Here is a 20,348-nt window from a genome sequence, read left to right as displayed (position 1 = left end):
AGCTGCTGAATTATTTCACTTCTCTTTTAAGTAACACCTCACAGCACCTTCAATATTGTATAGAGTAACTGTAATATCCAAATTATTATTGTTTACTTTGTTTTAAATGTAGTGTTTCACTGTTAAAAGAAAGTTGGACTCATGTTAGAAGCATTGTTGGTGACGAGAACCAGGGCGTGTTTCTCTGTTCCCCACTCGTCTGCCATTGCTTTGAGAAACTCACACATATTTGCGCTTGTGTGGCTATCATCCATAGCTTTCGTCTGAAGTACGTAGGACATTAGCTTCCATTAACTGCTGACATAATGAGCTGTAACGGTCACATATGAGACTGTAGCTCTGGATGTCCAGGCATCGCAGGTTATTGCTACCCTGTGAGTAGAGTTGAGGGACTCTTGCACGGAAAGGTTTGTCTCCTTGTAAAGATTTGGAATCGATTTAAGTGTGAAAAATCTCCGGGATGGAATAACATATCTTGGCTCCAGACTGTGGACCATGTAGCGAAGCCAGTAAGAGGAGGACTCCAGTTTGTATTACTATTTAAAAAAACAACATTTGTTTGTTTTTTTAAATCGATTTTTGGAAATGTAATAATCGAATCATAATCGTCAATATTATAATCGCGATTAATCAATAATCGATTTTTTTCACCACCCTAGGTTGGTGTGTTTACCAGGAAAACTATAGCTAGCAAACCGCCCTAGTTTACAGTTTCAGTCAAGCATAGAGAGCACAACCAATCAGAAAGGGAGCCACCTGAGAATAAAGTAAGAACGAAACGGAAATAGAATACGGTCAGATGTATTCACATATATCAATATTCATCTTTAAACATCACAGTTATCGTCAGTATCAGTGTGTAACAGCCCCAGTTAGAAGTATTTCAAACAGATCCGAGGGGAAGTTTCACCTCCTGAATTTGTTCCTGAGACAATAAACATCAACACGGGTGTTTAAATAAAAATGGTTTATTCTCTTTCAATATAGCTTTTGTTCTATCATAGCAGAAAAGAGCCTCCATGCCACTCAGTGCTAAAACCTGGAACCGGATCTCAGGTCACCACAGCATCGTAATGACGGACAAACGTCTGTACAGCACAACACCGGCTTGATACTGATCCAACAACAGTCATTTTGCTCTTTTTAAAAACGGGTAGAGGGGGAGTGTCGGGAGGCAGGAGGAGGGGAGGAGGAGGGGAGGAGGGGGGTCAGGTCTGGTTTCAGATCTGATTTATCTGTGACACAGACCAAGCAGCGCAGATTCTCCGGCTTTTGTTGGGAGAAGTTTAATCCGTGCGTGTTTGTGTATGCTGCAAAATTGACATCTTGCTCCAGTATGGCTGTTGGTGTGGAGGCAGAAGTTTCTGCCACGAAAAGGTCACAAGTTGAGGTAACAAAGATTCTTCCTGGTCGGAAAAAAGAGACAAACAGAAGAATCAGTCAAACACTGAACACTGATCTTTCTGTCGTTAGCACAATCTGATGGAACGTCATGATTAATGTTGCTACAGGACGGCAGCTCGTTATGAACGTGTGTCGTTTAAATCAGACCATTCATTCCTAAACGTAACCAAAGTATGTTGATTGCTTTAAAGGGATATTCCGGTGTAAGTTTAATCCATGGTCTAAATCACCGTGAAACTGTGTTAGACTCCCTCTCGAGAGATCAAGTTAGCAGACCGCTAATTTACAGAGTTTTCTCAACCTCAGAAACGACCGCACGACAACAATACACTGCAGTAAATGGATCCAAATATAAACCGCCACCAAAAAGCCAAAAATAATGCTCAGAACAGCACCAAACTTCAGCAACAGTACAAATAGGGTCTCAGCACATAGTCCGGGGCATCTAACCTCCGCTAGCTTAGCTGGATTTCTACTGAAAAGCTGACTAAATTTACCACTCTTCTGCAGCAGCTTCCTGTTGACGGGAAGTCCCGACGAGTCGATTACCGAGTGCAGTAGAGTTCCGCGGCTCATGGATGAAAATGTATGATTATGACTCCATGGAAAAGCAATCAAAGTTCATATGTGTCTTACCTGCCAGTTTATAACAGTTATTATCGAGAGCGGACAGGGAAAAGAACGGAATTGAGCATTTCTAACCGCACTCGGTAATCGTCGCGTCGGGACTTCCCCGACCCGGAAGCTGATGGAGGAGAGTTGAAATCTGTTTTTAGCTTCACAATAGAAATCCAGCTAAGCTAGCGGAGGTTAGATGCTGCGGACTATGTGCTGAGACCCTATTTGTACTGTTGCTGAAGTTTGGTGCTGTTCTGAGCATTATTTGTGGCTTTTTGGTGGCGGTTTATATTTGGATCCATTTACTGCAGTGTATTGTTGTCGTGCGGTCGTTTCTGAGGTTGATAAAACTCCGTAAATTAGCGGTCTGCTAACTTGATCTCTCGAGGGGGGGTCTTACTCGGTGTCACGGTGTGTTAGAACATGGATTAAACTTACACCGCAATATCCCTTTAACCTTATCAAATAGAATAATTATTCCCAGTTGGAACATCGTTTGATTTTAATGTTTACATTGAGTTCAATTACTATTTATTTAAGCATTAAAAATACTTGGTTAGGTTTAGGAAAACGTGGTTTAGGTTAAAAATAATCCTCTTCACAACATTAACCTCGTGTTACAGCGGATAACTTCTCTCATGTGCGACACTCAAAGACAAAGACGTGACTGATCAGTTTCATTGGCCGTCCCAGGACATTAATTACGATGCTCCGGGAGCGACTGGAGATATCAGATGCTGCTGTGCTGTGAGAACTACCTGCTCTCTGGTTATCATGTTGCATTGGAGCTGCTTATGGCCTTTGTGCCGTCTGTGTTGGCGTTTGCGTGTTCCTTCACCACAGGATCTGAAGGACAAAGACACTTTATCTCACAATGGAGTCAGGTATGAAACAGATACAGGCGTCTGAAGGAGCCGACACCATTCTGAATCAAAAACAGTTTTGGTTGTTATGATCTAACTTGTAATATCAGACTGCTTTTCTTCTCGGTTCATACACGCGATGTTTCACAGGAGTGTGTGGGTGTACTAACAGAAGTATGGGTGCTGCATGGCCTCAGCTGCCGTCAGCCTCTGCTGGTGGTCGTAGCGCAGCAGCTTGTCCAGCAGGTCCAGAGCCTCCGGACTCACCAGGTGCTGATTCTCTGACTGGATGAACTGCTCCCAGCGCTTCCGTGTTTGCCTGGAAACAAACAACCGGCATTTTAATCTGACTGGACACAGACAGAAGAATATTTCTGCGACAACCACTAGAATAAAAAACGGCAGCTGCTGCTTGTGAAACCTGGACGACACATCGCAGCGACTCAGTTTTAAATGTGAGTGTGAGAGTGATACTCACTGTCCCAGCAGGTCTTTGAAGCGAGTGTCCAGTTCTATGTGATATTTGTGCAGGTAACCGAAGAGCTCATCGGTGCCAAGAACCTTAGCAATGCGGACCAGCTGGAGAACATACAGGCACATTTAACACATTGGTTATTATTTTCTCAAATTAGAGTCGTGGTCAAACAAATTCAGGGTCTCAAATAATCAGAGTGTCGTGCATTTTTCCCAAATAACGAGAGTGGATAAACTCAGTGTTCGTGTGATAATCATGGAACTCAACACTTTTTTTTCTAGATTGCTTTATCAAAGTGTCATCGTCCTCTCCGTCACTGTGAGGTGTTTGTGTGTTTTTAACTATATCTCCCAGTTACATTCATTTTCTAACGAGGCTTTTATTGAGACATTTGCAGGACAGGTTGTAGAAAATCACACTACAGGACTTCAAATGTAGCTGCTGCCATCTTGTGGCTCTTGTGTGCAACAGGCCTCCTCAGCTCCTCTTTTAGAAGAGCGAGATTTAAAAAGTCCTGATTGTGTCGACGAATCCAAGACTTTGAATGTCTTTTATTTATTTCTCTGCTTTTAGTTTTCACAGTTAAAGTGGAAAAAAGAAAAAACAGTCAATGCACCTTTTTAATCTTACATATAGGCTTTGACTCTCCTGAATTCCCTCCGCTCTAAAAGCCTGGGTTATAACTGTTTAATGAAGAGGTATTTTTGAGCTTGCTAATGAACATTATGGGCCAATTAGCCTGCTAATAAATCTATCAAAGGGCCCAAATGAGGTCGTAAAGGGCTTTGAAACATACAGGAAGTGTTGAATTGGTATTAACAGTATAAGGCAGTGAAAATAATCACAGTCAATATGTCAAAACCAAATACATTCTGTCCTCGTCTGCGGTCCTTGATCTCAGCTGTTAGAGGTGTTACCTGGATGTCGATGCGGCACTTTACCTGGTCGTAGTTGTCCTGGCCATGAAAAAACGGCTCCTTCAGAAAGATCATGCTGGCCAACATGCAGCCTAGACTCCACATGTCCAAACTATAGTCATACATCTGGGAACAAAGCCACCGGTAAGAGTTGGTTATAAGGACACAGAGACTGTAGAGGAAAACAAATCTGTTAACACATTCAGCAGCAGGTCAGCAGCAGGTACCTGATAGTCCACTAGCAGCTCAGGGCCTTTGAAATAGCGGGAGGCCACCCTGACGTTGTATTCCTGAGCGGGATGGTAAAACTCTGCCAAACCCCAATCTATAAGACGAAGCTGTGACAGAGAGAGAGAGAGTGTTATCATTAATCTGGTTGAGAGTGCAGCAGCTCCAGGATGGAACAACCCGGAGACGATACATGAAAATCAAACAAAAAAAGACAGTTTTCTCCTCCAGTGTCCTTTGTTAGTTTAACTTGATTTAGTTTAATCATCAAATAAAGCAGCTAGAAGAAGAACTGCTTTAGTAAAAACACATAATCTCAAACTTTACTTAAAGATGAAGCAGATTCATCATCAGGTTTTTAGGAGTACCTTCCTCAGCTGGTGGTCGATCATCACGTTGTGGGGCTTCACGTCCCGGTGCATGATCCCCATACTGTGACAGTAGTCCAGAGCCTGAAACCACAGACAGACACTCAGCACCATCATCTGGACCACCGACCCACATACCAGAACTCTAACAAGAAAACAACCTCAACTCCAGTCTACTAATCCTCCAGACTTGTTTTTTGATTTGATAATCGTGTTTAATAATCTTTATTTTCTCACCAACTTTGAAAACTTAATTTACAGCGATGCTAACAGAGCAGCTAATCCTCATTTTACAGCAAATGATTTGTTTGACAAATAATGTAAATGATGAACAAACATTCCATCTCCTGTCTATTCTCAGTTTTACGTGTCCACAGGCGTCGTCTGACTCGAGGCCACGCGACACCTCCCAGTTCACACACTTAAACTAAAACAGGCTACACTCTCCAGCAACTATGCAAATAATTACTGGCTTCACACGATTAGTCACACGTCACTCGTTGGGCTACTTCAGGATTTAAAAGTGGACTAACATGGCAGCTCGTCTGGAATCTTTCTCGTATATAACAAGAACAGCTCAGCGAAATGTGTTTCTAGAGACATTTTAGACAGGAAATACTTCAGTGGGAAACTTGTGAAACACACAGACTCTGGTAGTCCATGAAGTAGCCACAATTTAATCCAAATGAGGAGCGGTCAAAGTGGCGCTCCACTACCAGAATGCATTGCACGGCTTTCAACAAAGACAATGAATGGGAAGCGTGAAAAACACAGATTCTGTGGACACGTCCTTTAACTCTTCAGAACAATGTCATCCTGCATGTTTGCATATAGATGAGGCACAATAATGTTCTCATCTTTAAGCAGTATGTAAATAAATAAATAAATAAATTACCTTGAGCAGCTCATACATGTAGTAACGGATATCATAATCTGTCAGCTTCTGGTAAAGCTCCTGTGGAAGCACATGAAGACGTTTGTGTTTAAAAAAAAAAAAAACTCCTTGACCACATGATGTCAGCAGGTTATGAGCCACATGAACAACATTAACTGGAGGGTTAAGCGTGTTATTAATAATGGACATCAATGCCTCGGCATGAATGGTAACTGTGCTGCTAGTTCAGCATGTATGAAGTCGGCCAAACTCAAGTACCTTAAAATCTGTGTTATTGATGCACTCAAAGACAAGCGCTGGTGTTCTGGACTGCAAAGAGAGGACAACACAAGGCTTAACTGAGGAGAACAGCAGGTAGGTGGCGATCATTATCACTGCATGGACACACACACACACACACACACACAAACACCAAACACTCACATACACACACACACAGTTACACGCAAGACTGGATTACCACAGCTGGCATGCCGACATGCAGCTCAGTGACGGCGGGAGTCTGACTCACCACCGGGTCTTTGACCGTGTCCACCAGGCGGATGATGTTGGTTCCTCCACGCAGGTTTTCAAGAATTTTGATTTCCCGTTTGATCTTCTTCTTCTTGACGGGCTGTTGGTCGAAATAAAGACACACACTCAATATAACTAGAATAAACCAGAACAGAAGGCACTGCAGGGAGAAGCAATCTGTTGATACCCTAACAAATAACTTAAACATCTAAAAAGTGCAAAAGGAAATAATTTTAGTTGAAAACTATCGACAAACTGAAGAAATACATTTTTTACTACATAGTCTTGCTGATATCTACTGAAGTTAGCATGCTAATAAGCTAGCCCTGGCCCATCCCTGTCCAAAGCTCCAAACATCAACACTCGTCTTGCACCGAGAAGTTAGAGCAGTAAAGAGTTCATTAAGAAAGGCCGCAACAGATCAGAAGGAGTCGAGGATGCGACGTGGAGAAAAAAACCTTGTTTGCTGATGTTAATAAACCCTGAAGAAGAAGAAACAAAACCAGCAGCTCTGACGTCTACGAGGAAAAGTGGGCATTAATCTGGGACTGTTTATATTCAGGAAGCTGTCGTCAGTGGACAGAGTTTCTTCTTCTTCTTCTTCTTCTTCTTCTTCTTCTTCTTCTCCTTCTCCTTCTCCTTCTCCTTCTCCTTCTCCTCCTCCTCCTCCTCCTCCTCCTCCTCCTGGAGCTGAAGCAGCTAATCAGTCATGAGCTAAATGTTGCTACATCAATATTCATCAGGAAAGGTGTTTCCAGCTCCCGTTGAGAACATTAGAAGACAAAAAACGACCTCAAAGAAGCACTAAAAACATTTTGACTAAATTCAGGGTTTAATTAAGTTATTTTATTTTTCTTACATTTTGCCATTTTTCGCCAGTCTTTTCAAAATGCATATAAAATATGTTGATAGAATTATGATTGGTGGCTTCCTGCAGATCACCTCATGCAGCCCAGTCAGTATTTATAACAGAACTGGGTTTTCATGTTGTGAATACAGAAAAGACATCTGCTCTTACCATTCTGTTGATTTCGGAAAAAATAGAACAAGCAGTCTAATTTTATACACACTGAAACGTGTGAAGCCAGTTAAATCGTTTGGTGCCTCGTATCCTTCTTTATGCTTGTAACCAGCAGATGTCGCCACAGCGTGATGTGAAGCTTCAGAGCGATATTTAAAACAAATCGGACCACTGACGGCAGTTTGTCTTGGACAGCGACCTGCATCATGTGTACTTATCAAACTATGAAACAAACAGACTTTAATCAGTGTTGTCACAGAAGAATGCTGTGCTGGAAATAAGGATGTTTATACCACAGAAATATGTGTTTATATTTTTAAAGTGAGTCAACAGAATCTGGTGAAACTAACTTCTCTGATGAGCTCTGAGCGGCGCCTGCCCGGCCTGACGGGATCATGTTGGTGCTAAATTTAATCATAAGAGCTCAAGAGTTCAAGTTAAACCAACTGTGAGAGGAAAATAACACAGAGCAGCTTCACCGCTGATATCACATCTGGAGATCGACTCCATGACTCATACATGACAGTCGCTAACAACAGAAACACAAAAGACGACTGGAGGAAAGAAGAAAAGCTCAAATATTACAGAAACAAAAGACATCTGGAGCTCACCTTGAGGATTTTCACCACCACTTTCTCATTGTTGGTCACATTTATGGCCTCAAATACTTCGCTGTACTTCCCTCTGCCCAGTTTACGCACCAGCTGATAGTTGTCTTGATTGCTGAGAAAGAGACGAAACAAAGGAAATGAGATTACGATACGCTGATCGTGACAATTAGTCGCTTCCTCGGAGGTTGCTCAACAATCATTTATGATTTAGAACATTTATGAAGCACAGCAGAAACATCCCTCAGTTCCCGAATCAAGAATTTGAAGACGTCACCTGGAGATTATTACAGACTCTTGTCAAGATATTCTAATTATACTGAGAGATTAGTGGGTAATAAAAACAATTACCAGAGTCAGATGTATTTTTCAGACGCATTTCAAGGCTTTAACTTCTTAAACGCGATCTTTTGATTCTTTTCATGATTAAATCGATTGATTTCATTTCTAGGAGGTGAAATGTCAGACGGCGGTGAAAGAGGCCCGTCGCAGCTTCCAGGAGACCACGATGAGCTCTTCCAACTGCCTTTTGTGTCTGACAGTAGATTTTTAAAAAGTATAATAACATAAAACAAAGAAAACCAGTTAATCTTTACAGTAGAGAAGCTGAAACCGGCAGATGTTTGTCATTTCTGTTTTAATAAATAATAAGTCATTTTAAGTCAACATATATATATAATACTTGTGTATTTTGGGGAAAAGACTGTTACATATTCAATTAATTTAAAGCATTACTACATTTACTGAATTTAATGGTGAACACATCTGTTGTTGTGCTCGGATGAACTCACTGCCTGACGTATTATACAGTTTGATACGATGTTTTCATGTTGTGTGCTTTGTCACGTATTCAGTGTTTTTGCACTGGATCGTGTCGCTGTACCTCCAGTTTGGCACGTGTGCGTCGTAGTCCCAGTACTCTCTGTTCTTCTGTGTGTTGACATCGGTGTACACCCGAGCCTTGCTGCTGGCCGGCGTGGATCCGGGCATCGCTAGCTTTGAGGCTCCGTGTCGAGGACCTTCACCTCCCTCTGAATACTTTTTGGCTCGATACTGGAAGGCAGCGCAGCGACTCTCCAGAATACGCGGCTCTATGATCCCTACGCTGTGCTTACCATGGGCTTTGGCTGCTTGCGCCCTGTGATGAAAAGCGTCAGGCCGGTCTGACGCAGCTGTCGTGCAGACTGACAGAGCTACAATGACGGAGTGCGTGAAGCCCCTGAGCAGGATGTTGATGGACAGGATGGGATGAAGACCCGCCAGCTGCAGGACGACAGGAGAGAGAAGAGGCTGAAGAAGAGGACAGAGAATTGAGGTCACTTCTGATGTCTGGCTGCAACTACAGATGAATTTCACTCCTGATTATTATACTGTTTGGTCCATTTTATCGTTTTTAAGAATACAGTTTTCTTTGTCTGGATGTGATGTAATCAGGTTGCTGTTTTTATTCAAATCTAATAACCAAATATATTTAAAAAGAGAAGCATCCATCCTCACATCTGTGAGCAGAAACAAGAGGAACTTTTTTCCATTTCATTTTGGCTTAATAACAAAATAGTTGCCAATTAATTTCCTGTCAACTGACTAATTAAATGATTAACTAGTTGTTGCAGTTCTCCTCGTGCGACTCTGGTGTCACACAGAAGAGACCACAAAAGGAACAGTTCACCCAAAAATGAAAATTCAGTCAGTCATAGTCGACTCTGGGTGCCAAAAAAAGTCATTTATAATTTTCATTTTTGGCTGAAGTGTTCCTTTCACTCTAAATGTTAAAAAACATTTTACCAGAATCATGAAACTGACTGCATTTGTGAAGCCCACACGCCCACACGAGACCAGGTCGACTGGAAAAACTACTACTGTGCTTAAACTCGTCAAACATAAATCAACATGGAAACTCTGTTGAAAGATCGCTCGTCACACAAAACAGACAGTCAGTCAGTTTGAGATACGTGAACACCTACAGAACCACAGAACAGTTTATCATGATCCGTTTCTAAGACTTCAGCAACCTTTTTCATGTTTGTGATAACAAAAAAGGGACTTTATCACCACTGAGAACACTCTGGACTACATGTAGTTCAACAACAACAACATCATCATCATCATCATCATCACATCGTCCTTGGACAAACCAGAGATTGAGAAACACGGACACAGTTCCAGATTTGTAACACTTTTATTCTAGTTTTTATCAGATTTCCAACCAAAATAAAATCCCCAAACTATCATAGCTGGATTACAAAACAAACTCTCATGTTTTCCATTTGTGAAATGAGCCAAAACACCAATTTCACAGTTTTTCACCTCCTAAATCAAATGACCACTGTGTTCAGCTTGGACATGGTGAACAACTACAGTCCACAGGCTGTTTACAATCCTCTTTCCAGATTTGTACAACCTTTATTTAGAAGGCCTTATTACTGCAGTCCCTCCATCCACGCTAGGGGTCGACTAATGTGGCTTTTTAAGGGCTGACGCTGATTATTAGAAATCAATGAGACTGAAAACTGATATTTAGGATCAATATTCATTTGCAATACATTGAAACTCTGTATCAAAATTGGAGTACTTCCATTTCCTGCTACTTGACACTTCCTCTCCATTACAACTGTTTGTTAATGTAGTGACTCATTACTGGTTGATCAATGTTCGAGCACAATTAATTGTGAGGTGTTACCGATCAGATAGAGTTGTGTGAGAGGATGCTGCAGCACAGTCAAAGTAGCACATTTTTAAAATAGTTTATCAGCAATCTGACAGAAAAATCACAAATACAGAAAATCAGAAAATGCTGAATATCATCCTCGACCAGTAATCCATAATCCAGACCACAACAGACCAGGTGTAGACCAAAGACCACTGTAAAACCCTGTTAGACCTGGACCAGATATACATTAATTCACCTGGTTTTATAATTTATTTTTTTATACGTAAAATGAGGGGAAAAAATAGTATTTTCACAGCATTTCCTCTGTGTGGCCCACATCAGACCAGGCCTGACTCAAAAGCCAGGGTTCTTAAACCAGTCCAACCAGATCCAGATGAACATGGAGACCATCTTTTCTGTATCCCACTCACAGCAAACGATGGTTTCCTCAAAGCCCACAGCCCATTTTTATTAATAACCCAAAACTGTACGTGGGGTTCGTCACGACACGGGCTCTCCGGGGCCTTTATCACCCACAGATGGGTATTCACACAACCATAACAGATGATCAACATTAATCCCGCCGGCTGCCATCACGTTATCTGAACATTTAAAACAAATCCGGCTGCGCTAGCATCTTTTAGCTTCCGTCAATTTCAACTAACTAGCTAACTAGCTAGTTACGGTGACCTAGCTAACTTAGCGACACATAAAATCACAAAATATAAAACATTAAATGAAACTATATATGTTTAAAAAGATCGTACATTTATATAGAGTTACACAAGAAACATTAATGGACTACAGGCTATTTATTAGTATCGACAATTGTGAAATGTTAGAATCAATAAGGGGGCTAAAGTTAGCCGGCTAACCTCGTCGTAGAGATCTCCGAGCTCAGAGGAAGTCCGCGCGACATCAACGTTAACGTAGCTCGTTAGCACCTCGTTAGCACCCCGTTAGTCTCCGTGAAACGACGCAGCACCACCGGGTTTAAAGTGATCAATAATGTGTGTAATACCGGCAGCAACAGCGACTCAATAATATGATCAGATGGGTGGTGCTGCTGGTGCTGGTACATCTAGCGGCGGTTCGTTAGCAGAGCCAGGATGGTCTTCCCTTTGCGGTAAACATCACCCGGAAGTGAATCAAGAGGATCAGTGACCCGAAAAACGCTTCGTACTTAAAATCTAAACATTAAATATAACATATGTCTGATATCGGTATGAATATATTTAGGCGATTAATCAAAAAATAAATTATTGTAATTTCAATATTGATTGGACCTGATTGTGCGTCACGTTACAAAACCTGAAGTGGAAGTCTTATAATACTCAATAAAAGTATTAATAACATGAACATGTAGTGTAAAAGTACTAAAGTATGAGCATCAAAATATTCTCAAAGTTAACATATTTTTTAGGGGATGTATGGAAGCTCATTACTGCCAACATAAGTGGAAAAATAATTAAAACAACCTTGAATAAAAATAAATACATAAAAATAAAAATCCCATGGTAAGTCATTATCATGATACAAAAAGCAGAATTTTGACAAGGAAAATCATAATCCAGATCAAAAGTCAATAAGGTGATAAAAGGTTCATATAAAAGGGAGATAACATCTTAATTATGAGATAAAAAGTCATAATTGTGCAGAAATAAGGCAAAATTAAAAAAAAAACAGCCAAAATTATGAGCTAAAAGCCTAAATTTTAGATGTAACGTCACAATTATGAGACAAAAACACAAAACCATCAGATTAAATCATAATTATGACATGTAAAGTCACTATTATAAGATAACTGTTGACTTTTTATCATCTTTTTATGACTTTCCTTATAATCACCATTCTTTAACCCATAATTCTGATGTTTACTCATAATTATAATTCACCGCGTTATCATTTTTTTTCTCTTAATGGCAGAAATGGGTTTCCATACAGATTTTATCCCCCTTGTTGGCAAAATGACCTCCCTCCCTCCTCCCCGTCACCAGAGGCAGAGCGTGACGACAGAGAGGTCGTTCACTTATTGATCCTTTATCTGACCAACCAACATGTTCATTTGTGGTATTTTACACTTCTGGAATGTAAAAAATTCAATTAAATTATAAAACAAAGTATCAAACATAAAGCCCCAGAAGAAGCTGCATGAACTCTAATAAATTGCCTCCAGTGATGTCACTCAGTGGCTAAGTTGCATTGTGGGTAGTGTAGGCGCCAGGTTTTTGAAAAGGAAGAATGTGTAGAATTAAAACGGTGATATCTTAAAACTGTCCATGAGTGCGTCAGTGTCACAGGAGTGCAATGCTAGAACAGTTGACTGCTCTCAAAACCTGCTGCCTACATTACCCACAATCCAACTCGCCTTTAAGTGAAGCTACTATCGGTCATTGACCAGATTACAGACAGCTTCCTCTGGAGCCGCAAAAGACTCTAAACCACTTATTGTCCCACGTAGACAGTAAACACAAGTCATTCATCACTTAATCTATTAAGTGTTCAGTTTGAACCCATCAGTCGACATTTTACAGACAAAAAAAGAATCAAATTACAATGAATAAATTACAGGTGATAAAAACAATGTACACCTTTATTTTCATAAGGGTGGTTTATTTTAATTGTCTGTATACAGTATGAACAGGAGTCTATATTGATATCCATATGTGTAAATCCAACGCTTCATTACACTCGCTCACCCTCCAACAGGAGGTCTTGAAGCAGACTCACCAGGACTTAAACCCCGGCACAACCACACATCCCCGTCCCATCCCGCCCTCCTTTCCCCCCCCATGATCTCTAAACTCCAAAAACCTTCTTTTTTTAAATATACTGCAAAGATTGTACAGAATATAGAAACCCACACAGTAAACTAAAAGTACACAAATATTTTTTTTTTTAACTTTATGCCCGGCATAAACCAACACATAAATTGCGACTTTGAGGCTACTCGGATTAATCTGCTGAACGTCTGGCGTGGAACCAGGAGGAGGCTCGAATCCCGTGAGGATGTTAACAAGGCCAATTCTTCCAAAATAAAATAAAAAATATTACTTTTGTTAGATCTATCGCACGGTAACTAAATGCTGCTAGTTTGTGGCAAGTGAGCAAATACAATGATTTTGAAGTCTCGTAGGGTTAAAACCTCGTGATCATCCATCTGGAACTGAAACTAAAACGCTTGCAAAATACTGCAAGCTCATTCATGGTGAATACAAAAGCAGGTAACATAAGCACTATACAGTTTTCAATGTTTACATAAGCGTATACACACAATCTATAATATAACAGAGTAGACTATGCCATGAATCAGTAGTCATAAATATTACATTGTGCATGTTCTATTGCACATGTCAAGTGTTTGTATGACATGGTAGGTATGGGTTAGTTACCTAGACGTCATTTGTTTTAATACAAAGATGCAACAACACAGATTTCATAGGACACAGGCTATACATTTTCACAAATCCACTTTTTTTCTTCTTCTTCTTCTTCTTCTTAGGATGTTTTTCCTAATTAAACCAAACCTATAATACAACAGTGATATTAAAGTGTGATAAATATTCATGCACAAACAGATGATACTACCTAAGATCTAGTATGTGAAAAGATACTGCTGCTCAAGCCAGCCGCTGTGAACTGGTGGGAGGTTTTCGGCTAAACTGGACGTGAAAACTTAACAAAAACACAAAATGAGTGATCGGTAAAAAAAGGCACATGGATCTGAGAGGAGCGCGTGCACACACACACACACACACAAGCACACACACACACACTCAAGCACACACACACACGAGCACACACACGTCTGACAACTGCCTGGAAGTTCTTGTCATCGTTCTCAACAACACAATCAACAAGTTTACAAAAACAGACAATCACATGCAACCACAGAATAAGGTCCCGCACTCGAAACAAAACCAAGATCTTCCCACATTTTACACCACACGCCTTTTTTTCATTCTGGTCAAGTTTTTCTCCACGTGTTCCAAAATAAGTCGAGGGATCCTAAATCTTTTACTGAATGAAGGATGAGGATGAGTCGAGTCTTACTGATTCTAAAAACCATTAAACAGAATTAACGAGTGAATGTTATAAACTACCAATGGGAGAGCGGAGGCTGGCACACGCTGCTTTCTGGGTGAATGTCACATTTGCTACCCAGGACTGAAGAGCAGCTCAGTTCATGGGATGCAGGGAGCTTCGGGGAAACTCTCACCCTCGGCGGTGTGCTGGACTGTGTGCTCCTGCAGAGCTGTGAGGTCAACAAAACGCTCTCCGCACCACACGCACTTAAACTGTGTCTCCCGCGAATGCACACTCTGGTGCTTGGCCAGGTGCTCGCGCTGCTTGAAGCTCTTGTCGCAGCTGGCACACTTGAAAGGCTTCTCCCCGGTGTGGACTCGCCGATGGCGCTGCAGCTCAGACGAGTACCTGAAGCGCTTTTCACAGTCGGGACATTTCAGCGGCTTCTCGCGGGTCGGGTCGCAGCGGTGCTGAACAAACTCAGAGGACGACACGAAGCGCTTGTCGCACAGGGAGCATTTCAGCGGCTTCTCCGTGCAGTGAGAGTTCTGGTGGCGCTGCAGCGTTGAATTCTTTTTGTAACCTTTGCCGCACACGTCGCACTTGTAGGGCTTCTCCACTTCACCGCCACATTTGTGCCTCAGCAGTTCTCCCGATTGGCTGAAAGACTTCTGGCAGGACGCGCACTTAAACAGACTTTCCATCCCGTGAACCTGCTGGTGGTAGAGCAGGTGAGACGGCTGGAGGAAGCCCTTATCACAGAGGTTACACTTGAAAGGGCGATCAGCTGGGTTTTTGTGAGTGCGACGGTGGCGTACGAGAGCATACTGCTGTTTGAAGCTCATCTGGCACTCCTCGCACTGGAAAGGCCGCTCCTCCGAGTGGGTGCGTTCGTGCTGCCGCAGGTCGGACGGGCGCTTGAAGCTCTTTCCACACGAACCGCAGCGGAAAGGTCTCTCCCCCTCTGGCTGGCACTGATGGTGCAGGAGCTCCGACGACTCCTTAAAGTGCATCTCACACAAATTGCACTTGAAGAGGTGCTCGCCCGAATGAGCGTACATGTGCCGCACGAGGTGAGAGCGGTGCTTAAAGCTCTTCTCGCAGACGGCACATTTATACGGCCGCTCAGAGCTGTGTGTGCGCTGGTGGTGTGCCAGATGTGAAGACTGGCTGAAGCTTTTATCACACGTGTCACATTTGTATGGCTTTTCACCAGTGTGTACTCTCTCGTGGCGGGTCAGCTCTGACAAATGCCGGAAGGCCTTATGGCACACTGAGCACTTATATGGCCGGTCTGGTGCTGAGGCCTCAAACGCAGGAGGAGACGAGGCACTGATCGCTGCACCGCCACTGGACGTCTCTCCAGTGGAGGGCTGCTGAGGGTTGGCAGCTGACGAGGTCGGGGTGACGTTTCCAGAACCGGGCCGGTACGTTTTCTCGCAGATGGAGCACTTCATCGGGTTGTTGCCGTTGCCGTGCGAGTTGTGATGCTGGGCCAGCGAGGTGAGCAGAGAGAAGCCCATCTTACACACACCACACACAAACGGCTTCTGCTCCACCTGCACACATTGATGCTCCAGCAGGTCCGTCGCCTGGCTGAAGATCTTCATACACTGAGTACACTGGAAGGAGCGGTCTTGGTTCACCATGCACTGGTGTTCATGAGGGTTGGCCAGGTGAGAGATGTCATGACCACAGGCTCCGCACTTGTGCCCTCTCTCGCCCCCTACCTGTAAGGAGGGCTGCTGGGCTTGAACTGTGAGCTGCTGGCCGTGCTGGGGCTGCTGCAGGGAGGTATCTGGCTGCAGGACGACTCCGTACACAGTGCAGCCCAGGGGGTTGTCAGTTCCCTGGGGGAGCGTGTGCACAACGGAGGGTGGAGCCACTGCATGTTGCTGCTGCTGCTGCCACGCCTCTGTCATCCTTCCACTTCGCATATAGGGACTCAGCACTCAGGAGATGAAGGGGGGTTTCAGTGCAGAACTGAGAGGGTGGATGTGGTTGAAGAAACGTCGACCGGCAATGGAGAGTAGCCGAGCGCTTTATCTGAGTTTACACACGTCCTGTGAGATAGGCGAGAAAACCTGGAGGTGAAAAAACACAAACAAAATATCACTTAATCTGCTTCAAACACATAAAACGAGAGAATTACAATCCAGGGCATGTGAGCTGTCAGCGTTTGACATGATCCATCATACAAACCAGAGGAGGAGACAGAAACAGACTGATAAGAGCTGTTTACATTCCAGAGAGGGAAGGTTGTGCACCAGTGTCAGATTAAAACAGAGGGAGAGAGATAGTGTGTGTGTGTGTGTGTGTGTGTGTCAGTCAGGTCCTGTGTGTTGTCAGACAGAACTGAAACAAACCACTTCAATATCTGTGGAGGCCTGAAACTAGTTCATCGATCATTGGCAAACATATATTTAAAAAGTGCTGTGTGAATGTGAGAAGAACCGTGCAGATGCTGTTATCTGCTCGGCTGATGGTGCGGTGACACATCTGCGGGACTTCCCTCACAGGAAACCCACAAAAATAACAGTTAACATAGCTTCAGCAGAACCAGAGTGGGGCTCGGTCTATTTCCTGAAACGGAAATCGGTGAACGTAAAGCTCCAATTTGTTAAATAAACGTGCATTTTAATTGTTTATGACGCGAGTGTGTTTTCCACATCAAGTCTGTTCTGCTCAGCTGGTTTTGCTGGACATAAATTACATTTCCTGGAGAGATTTTCACGATAGTGTTTCTCTTCCAGGATGTAGCTCCCCGACGTTAGCCCCTCAGCGTAGCTAGCTTGCTAACGGATAACAGCTAGCTGCGAGCTAACGCTACTAAACAACTGGACTTCCGATCAGATAATCAACCGCATAATCTCCAGATCGATAACTTGTGAATCGCGGGGGTTTTGCGAAGGCGTAAACAGCAGATTTTAACACAAACGCGACGCAGATAAAAGCGAGCGGAGCGCGGCGGCTCGCAGGCTCCCGTCGGGACGCCGCTTTATGAAAGGCCACAATAACCGTTTGATACGAGCCTCCACTGAAAACCGACCCCGGATCAGACCAGGCCTCCGCGGAGCTGCGGGGGGAAAATCACCTTCTGGAGCCGAGCCGCCAAAATAAACACCCTCCACACAAAACACACGCAGGAAAACTCACCCGAGCGGCTTATCGGTGGTTTTCAGTCCTGTCTGCAGCCTGAGGTCGACAACCTTCGGTGTATTTGGGACTCGGAGGACCGGCGGTTGAGGGGATGCGGTTGAAGCCGGACGCCATCCTCCTGCAGACGGACGGACACCGGAAGCCGCCACGCAGTGAGCTGTCGCCGCGGAGCTGCTGCCGCTACACCCGCTGCTACCGGAGCTTCGACCCGGGAGCCAAGAACAACCGGATGAGGAGAAGAACCGCTGCCCGAGTTTGTTCCAACAGCATTCAAACAAACACAAAGGCCAATAGGAGCCTGAACACATTAGCTCGTGTGTTCCCTCAGTGTGACAGCAGGGGGCGCTGTTTCCCTCCGGCAGCCCGTGTAAACACCGAGCCCACCTGCAGCCGGCAATATACCGGGTTATTACCGGTAACAGAACAACAGCTGTGAAGAAGTGCTCCTGTTTATTGTTACTAATTCATTTTATTTACGACTCATAAACTGTATGTACTGTATAATATAAAAAACTGTATTTACTGTGTATAAACTATATATAAACTGTATTTACTGTGTATAAACTGTATTTACTGTGTATAAACTATATATAAACTGTATATAAACTGTATATAAACTGAATATACTATATTTAAACTGTATTTACTGTGTATAAACGGTATATAAACTGTATACACTATATTTAAACTGTATTTACTGTGTATAAACTGTATATAAACTGTATACACTATATTCAAACTGTATTTACTTTATATAAACTGTATTTACTGTGTATAAACGGTATATAAACTGTATTTACTGTGTATAAACGATATATAAACTGTATACACTATATTTAAACTGTATTTACTGTGTATAAACTGTATGTACTGTTTGGTTTTAAACTGACTGGACAGTTAAAATATTGATCTGAAAAGTAACTACAGCTAATTAAATGTAATGGAGTGAATGTAAAAAGTAGGATTAAAAGAAAATACCATAAATTGAGGAAATGTACCGTAGTAACATCACACAGCTGCTGATATATAATACAAATGTTGTAAAGAAATATAAATATGCTCTTAATATACATACAGTATATGCTATAAACTGATCATATGTTTGATGTAAAGAATATTGATCTGAAAAGTAACTAGTAACAAATGCTATCAGATAAAAATATTGGAGAGGAGATACTCAAGTAAAAATACCTTGATTTTGTACCTGTGTGTAGTACTTGAGTAAATGTACTTACCAGTCACATGGAAACCAAACAAAAATGTGTTTCTTGGCCTCATAATTATATTAAATCTTGTATAAATCAAATAAATAATAATTTCTATAGTTACAACTCTTCTTCTTCTTTATCTTCTTCTTCGTTTTCTCCTCATTCTTCTCCTTATTGTTGTTGTTCTTCTGCTTCTTCTCCTTCTTCTGCAGTTTGTTTCTGCAGTAGAAGGAAATGGCTGAATGATTTCTGAGCTTTCAGCCTGACTGGAAAACAAAAGTTTGATGGGCTCTGGAGTCAAAACTACGTTTGTTTATCACCTCATTTAATATTTGTCATCAGTGGAATGAATAAAGTTGATCTGATCTGCAGTCATGAAGGATGAAGAGATACTCTTAATTATGTATATCTCCTCCCTCCATGATGATGTAAAATCAGGTGAAGCCTCGTCGTCCACAAACATCTTCACAGAAAAACAGAAAGCAGCGTTCTGCTAAACAACTGAAGAAGACTTGATTTAAAACGGAATAAACAACCAAAAAAACCCTAAAATGGCTTCAAACTGTCTTAAAAAAGTGTGTAAATATTGTCTTTTCAAAGAGACTTCTGCTTTTCTGACCTCATTAACAATTATGAAAGTTGGACCTCATTAAGCTCATGTGGTGTAGACAGATAAACACTGGAGGCTGTTATCCCCATCCTACCATTCATGAACATTTGAGTGTCCACATACTTCTGTCCCTGTCAACTTGAATGAACTTGAGTTATTCTAGATGAATATAAAGACATTTAATCTCTCAGATGTTCATACAGAAATGTTGTGGCTTCAGATTAAAGAGGAAGTAATTCTTCCTTTCAGACAACGTCCTCTCTGCTGCCGACTGTGCTGCGTTCACTCACCTTAATGTTCTGATTTAATGTTGCTGTGAACATTAAAGGTAATAAAAGTATATAACAGCAACAACACGTTTATATTAACAGCAGAAAAACATCACAAGTGTTTAAGATTCACTTCTGTACCAATAATAATCCTGAAACTCAGCGTCCAGATACTTTATTAATTAAACTTACCTGCTCGCCACACGTTCATCACAGAGAGATTAAAACATGCCAGATTCATTTGTTTTAATGGCACGTTTGTCTTCTTCTTTCACATGTTGGCTTCAACCTTTCGACCTTTCATTCATAACTTAAAAAAATATAAGTTACGTCTTTTAATCTTCGAGCTGTTTCTGTGTATATAAGGTTGATATGTACATTTATAAAAACATACTTGTACTATATTCTTCTTCTATTCTTCATCTATATTCTGTAATGTTTAATAATTCTTTATTAATTATAATTGTAATTTGGCAACACGTGTACAATGTCATTCCAGTAAAGACAGTTGAACTG

General features: G+C 42.0%; 2 protein-coding genes across 4 annotated transcripts; both read right to left on the bottom strand.

Annotated features, from left to right (window-relative positions):
• Positions 1-950: 950 nt before the first annotated feature.
• Positions 951-11,713, bottom strand: LOC115580160 (casein kinase II subunit alpha'-like). 3 transcript variants are annotated; one of them, XM_030414146.1, is made up of 13 exons: positions 11,436-11,713; positions 8,794-9,200; positions 7,914-8,025; positions 6,280-6,381; positions 6,027-6,077; positions 5,769-5,828; positions 4,874-4,957; positions 4,505-4,615; positions 4,302-4,403; positions 3,364-3,464; positions 3,056-3,204; positions 2,781-2,868; positions 951-1,406 (listed from the first exon to the last, which is right to left on the bottom strand). In XM_030414146.1, the coding sequence occupies exons 2-12, from the start codon at positions 8,898-8,900 to the stop codon at positions 2,795-2,797; spliced, it is 1,053 nt and encodes a 350-aa protein (XP_030270006.1). In that variant the 5' UTR covers positions 8,901-9,200; positions 11,436-11,713; the 3' UTR covers positions 951-1,406; positions 2,781-2,794. The 3 variants fall into 3 exon arrangements, with proteins under 3 accessions (XP_030270006.1, XP_030270005.1, XP_030270007.1); XM_030414145.1 differs by having other exon boundaries at positions 8,794-9,173; positions 11,436-11,712; XM_030414147.1 differs by lacking the exon at positions 6,027-6,077 and having other exon boundaries at positions 8,794-9,173.
• A 1,412-nt stretch (positions 11,714-13,125) lies between these two features.
• znf319a (zinc finger protein 319a) lies at positions 13,126-18,115 on the bottom strand. The gene is made up of 2 exons (XM_030415147.1): positions 17,743-18,115; positions 13,126-16,670 (listed from the first exon to the last, which is right to left on the bottom strand). Exon 2 carries the CDS (start codon positions 16,521-16,523, stop codon positions 14,745-14,747), a length of 1,779 nt encoding a protein of 592 aa, XP_030271007.1. The 5' UTR covers positions 16,524-16,670; positions 17,743-18,115; the 3' UTR covers positions 13,126-14,744.
• Between the last annotated feature and the right edge of the window lie 2,233 nt (positions 18,116-20,348).

The sequence above is a fragment of the Sparus aurata genome, chromosome 4 (assembly GCF_900880675.1).
Source record: "Sparus aurata chromosome 4, fSpaAur1.1, whole genome shotgun sequence".
Taxonomy (NCBI): Eukaryota; Metazoa; Chordata; class Actinopteri; order Spariformes; family Sparidae; genus Sparus; species Sparus aurata.
The sequence above is the reverse complement of the archived record's forward strand: the minus strand, read 5'-3'. Positions and strand labels throughout refer to the sequence as shown.